The following is a 5,197-nucleotide window of genomic DNA, read 5'->3' as shown; positions in this document are numbered from 1 at the left end:
GCCAACTTTGTATATTTGTTTTTAAGACAGGGATTTTGCTATGTTCCTCAAGCTGTCCTTGAACTCCTGGGCTCCAGTAATCTTCATTCTGCAGCTTTTCCCAAATAGATGGGATGTCATTTGCACATTACTGTACCTGATTCTCAATTCCCATCTATTTTCATATTGATATGAAAACAGGGTTCTTGTTTTTCACTTGAAAGGTCCCACGGACCAACTGGAGTTGGTATTACCTGAGTGAGATAATTCCTACAGCAGTTGAACAGCCCAGGAATGCCAAGGGCTGTTGAAGACAGCACTCAAGTTCTTCCCAGACCCTTTTTTGAAGTAGCCACTATCCCATGTCATTTTTCCTCCCAAACTGTTGTCCTTGCAGAATAGAAGCACATACCAGAGACGTGCTGGTGTCCCTTTCATGTTCTTTATGGACAGCACAGCTGCTGTCTTACATCTTAACTGCCCAAACCTGACTGTAGAGTTAAATGTGTACTAGTTGTAGTTGAAAGATACCATGAGCTGGGTGTGGTGGTGCATGCCTTTAAACCCAGCACTTGAGAGACAGAAGCAGGAGGATCTTTCACAGCCAGGACTTGGACAGCCAGGACTTGTTACACAGAGAAACCCTGTCTCAAAAAAACAAAAACTCCCAACAACAAAAACAACCCCAAAAGATGTCATGATCTTGCCCTACTTACTGAACTCACTTTGTGAAACGTATTTAAGGAACTATCCTGCCCATGTCAATGAATAAACAAAAATAGGTTGCATTAATTTTTATTTCTCTAATCTTTTAAGTCCTTTCTTACAAATCAAACTTGTCACTATTAGACTTAGTGGAAACAGGAAACAATTTCACTATCTTGGCATAAAAGGTAACAATGACTTAGAAAAGATTTCCTAAAAGACCATCAAAAATCTCTAAACAGAATAAACTGTAATTAAAAAAAAAAATCCCTAAACAAAGCTAGTTGTTAAATTTAATTGATAGGAAATTTTCATTTTAATACAGTTAGTTGGTATGATGCTTCTTATGGGATAATGAATGAATTCTCCATTTTATAACTAGCTACTGGAACATTCAACATGAAAATATTTGTTAAGACCATAATGGCAACAACTAGTAACCATTACTTTCAGACTTTGCAATTCCAAAGGCATATACAATTTTAGTATAGAAAAATAAGTTTTATAAAGTTAAGCTTTCAGATCAAAAAGCACCCTCTCAAGTAGGTTCAGACATAATGGAAAATAGCCCCTAAGATTTAATACAGTTTACGTAAACACAAACATGCCTCATTACTGGATGCTGTGAGCTTGGCCCTTAGCTGCTGGCTAGGGATTGGTGGATGGGCGGCTGGAAGCACCGCACATGTTCCACAGGTGTGCTCTCCCCATCGCCAGATTTCAAGTACTTGTCCAGGATAGTGATGATTTCATCATTGAGAATCTGGAACTTGCGGATCCTCTCCACCATCTTCTTCAATGGCTACAAGTAGATCAGCCTGTTATTTATTGTGCTTTAAAATGCACGGATTCTACTTCAGCAAATTTTATTGACCCCTACCATCTTTCTAGTATCGCTACTGGAATAATGAATATTTCCAACTTAAATTCACTTTGTGATTTGGAACTGCTAAGTTTAGGCCTGTAAAAATTAAAGTTATGTCCATTCAATTATCAGTTGTCTATTGGCCAAGAGTGGTAGCTTATATCAGTTTTCTATTATTCAGGATGAAGCAGGTTTACTGTGAGTTCAAGGCCAGCCTGAGGTACATGGTGAGTTCCAGGTCATGCTGGGTGACCCTTTTCTCCAAAATTCAAAACCAAAAAGAACCTAATGAGCCAAAACCCAGAATATTAACATAAGCACAATATTTTTAGTATACAAAGACTAATAAAATATAAGTTGTATATTTCCAGTTTAACAGTTCTAGGGAGAAGATGCTTTGAATCTTCTCTGTAAGACTGGATACAGATCAGACATAGAACTTGAAAGCATTGCTGGTTCTGCTTGGTAAGAAGAGTAGACTGGAATGAAGAGACAGCCTGGTCTATACCCAGGGTGCTAACAACTAACAGTAAACAACTGCAGTATAGAAGCTTGTCACGGAGCACAAGATGCAAGAGTTACACACCTGCGTCCAAGGCCTTCCAATAGAACTAGAATTAGAATATAAAATAACAAGAGGGGAGCATTCCAATTTAAATATACCTGTCAAGATTTTAAGAACCAAATTGAAACTGAGAAAAAGAAATACGAGTAAAAAATCCCAGCTAACTTAACTGGAAATGAATTAGTTACCTTCCAAGACACAGAAGAAGGAAAATACTCTGGCTATATTCCAGAGAAGTATGGAGGGTGGCATTACCTATCAGACATACCCACACTGAATTCCTTTGCACCTATGGATATTCTCTTTAAGGACTTCAAGAGAGCTGGATTGTCTAGGCAGACCCAGTTCAATAATCTAAGCAGAAGAGTTTCCTAAATTGTTGACAGGAAAGATGTGGCAAAAGTGGGTGGTCCCTGTTGCTTGAAGGGGCCATGAGGAAAGCATGTGAGGAAATGAACTGACAGCAGGAAACGGATCTGGTTTCTACACTTAAAAGAAACTGAATTCAACCAGTGACTAAGGAGACTGAAAGCACATTCATCCTTTAGGGCCTCAGGGGAAATGCATTCCTTTTAGTGAGACTAGGTAGGGGAATCAGCTGAACTATGTAGACACTGAAAAATACTGGTGATATTTCTGTCAATAAGCCTATTGTAATTAGTCTGGGAACAACTGAAAATTAATACAACGGAGTAAGTCATGTGGAAAGAGAAAAATGGCCAAGAACATAATGAGTATTTTCTATAATGTAGTTGTGGGGAACATCCTAAGATGACAAAAAGCGTGTCAAGATTTGGAAGCTCGAAGACTAGAATAGTATGCCAATCTGAAAATGTAGATCTAATTACCTGGAAAAAGGAAATAGAACAGATTTTAAAAACTTTCTCGGTTGCTTTTTGTACAGATTGCTTTATGTTTAACTTAAATTTTATGTTAGGATAAAAAGCATTCCTCCGCAAAACAAATGTATAAAAGATTTTGTCCACATACCACATTTTTGATAATCTCATCTTTGCCATCATGTTTCTGAACTTTGAGAAGATGGTAGCAGAAATCCAACACTGCAAAGCGCCGCTGCTGTCCAAGCAGCACAATGATCATGCAGCCAGCCCAGTGCAGCCCATCTCCAAAACACTGCCTATAAGCACCAAGCAACAAAGAATGAATAAACAGACAAACTCTCATGAGTCTGTCTACAAAGGTCAGTGATCCAGCTACATCCTTTTGTTCACAGATTCTCAGACATGAGGATAACGGGCACGAGCAATTTGCCAGTTTTTGATAATGCCACTTTTGGGTTCCTCTAGCATGGTGTTTTGTAGGTCATAGACCTATGAAGAATGATTTACGGACCTCCCATTTAGAAACAGGAATGGCCAATTTGCCTTCAATTGCTCTGGATTCAGATAATTCCCAGATAATAATCCTGAGGCATTTCTTTGGCATCAAAAAAGGAACAACACTTCAGTGGCATTAAACCAGTGCAACGTTTGTGCATTTTCTAAAAAAGCTTTGTCATTTGTGCTGCCTTTGCTTCTTTCAGGAGCCACCTCTCCGCCAGTTCTCCCACTCTTACAAAGAGTCACAGAACACACACTTACTCCACTGTAAACTCGTGTGTCCCTACAGGGATGCAGTAAACAAACTGCATGGCACTCCATAGTCTGTGAAACTCCACACACTCATCCACATGCATGACCCCATTGCTGGGCAGAGGCCCACGCCAGATGGGATCATCCAGAAAGGTCCGGATCCGTGTCAGGATGACTTCAAACATGGACAGACCACAGCAGAGCCGCTCCTTGGTCAGCAAGTCCCCCTCTCTTGCGATTGCAATTTGCTGCAGGAAGTATATGGAGTCTTTCTTATAAATCATGACAGAGTACTAAAGGGCTAAAACAAACTACCATCAGGTCTACTTATGGTGGGCTAGGTAGAAAATGCTAAGCTGGCAGAAGAGGGTTTTGCAAGCATCAACAGATTATCAGCAACTACCCATGTCCTAAAGATTAAAAAAAGAAAAAAAAAAAAAAAAGGCAAGAGTGAAGTACGGTTATTCATAACTGCAAGCAATTTAGCCTCCAGGTCATATGGCAATTTCACCCAAGATCTAGGGTAAATTTCATTCTGATATCTTGCCTTTTGTCATTTCATCTAAGAAACCCTATTTAAAAAGCTTTGTTCAGCTGGATAGTGTGGTGTACACTATTAATCCCAGTACTTTGGGAGGCAGAGGCAGGCAGATCTCTGAATTCTAGGACAGCCTGGTCTACAGAGGGAGTTACAGGCCAGCCAAGGCTACACAGAGAAACAAAAAGCTTTGTTTATGAAAGGGTGGCCACATCTGAGTATACCTTTGCTCCTGAGGTAGAGGTTAAGCCCTTTCCACAAACCATTTCTAATCCTCCCAACCTCCAGCTGATGGGAGATCTGAGCAGTCTTTTTGACCTCACAATAACTTTTGGCTGCTTCCAACCCATACACTGGTCCGATGTGGATTTCCACCCAGTTCGCAATCTATAGCAACTACAGCACCCCTTACCTGTGGGGTCCCCAGCCTTTCAATCAGTGGAACAAGATGCAATGGAGCATACTTGGATTCTAGTCTTTTCATTTTGGCTTCAACTCTCTCGCCCTCTGGATTGGAAAATAATCTATTATGCTCTGTCCTTATGCACAATTAAACAATTGCAAAAGTTTAATTTTTAAAAGAAATTTAAATATTCAGTTAACTCCATGGATGCAGATTCTCTTGCAGAAGAGTCTATTATAGTATACTAAAATACATTTTTTTTTCTGGTCTTTTTGAAACAGGGTTTCTTTGTGTAGCCTTGGCTGTCCTGGAACCAGGATGGCTTCAATCGAGATCCACCTGTCTCACAAATGCTGAGATTAAAGGTGTGCACCACCACTGCCAGACATTTTATTGGAATGGAGGGGGGGGATATACAATATAGTAAAAAAGCTCATTTGTAGCTTTAATTCAAGTTGACAGATTAACTTATGCAATGTAACCATTTAGAATCTACTTTCAGCTTGGACTAGTGTAACTCTTTCATGAAGTTATCAGCCAACAGAATAGG

The 5,197-nt window shown here is 39.7% G+C and overlaps 1 protein-coding gene across 2 annotated transcripts in view; it reads right to left on the bottom strand.

Moving 5' to 3' along the window:
• Positions 1-758: 758 nt before the first annotated feature.
• The window catches only part of Cyfip1 (cytoplasmic FMR1 interacting protein 1), a 79,259-nt gene continuing 74,820 nt past the window's right edge, over positions 759-5,197 (bottom strand). For both annotated transcript variants that reach the window (XM_021652631.2, XM_021652633.2), the window contains 4 exons: positions 4,657-4,751; positions 3,716-3,954; positions 3,105-3,252; positions 759-1,486 (listed from right to left, as the gene is read on the bottom strand). In XM_021652631.2, coding sequence (XP_021508306.1) covers positions 1,322-1,486; positions 3,105-3,252; positions 3,716-3,954; positions 4,657-4,751 — 647 coding nt within the window. In that variant the 3' untranslated portion in view covers positions 759-1,321. The remainder of the gene's footprint in view (positions 1,487-3,104; positions 3,253-3,715; positions 3,955-4,656; positions 4,752-5,197) is intronic.

This window comes from Meriones unguiculatus, chromosome 14 (genome assembly GCF_030254825.1).
Source record: "Meriones unguiculatus strain TT.TT164.6M chromosome 14, Bangor_MerUng_6.1, whole genome shotgun sequence".
In the NCBI taxonomy this organism is placed as follows: Eukaryota; Metazoa; Chordata; class Mammalia; order Rodentia; family Muridae; genus Meriones; species Meriones unguiculatus.
This window is presented reverse-complemented; position numbering and strand designations above follow the sequence as displayed.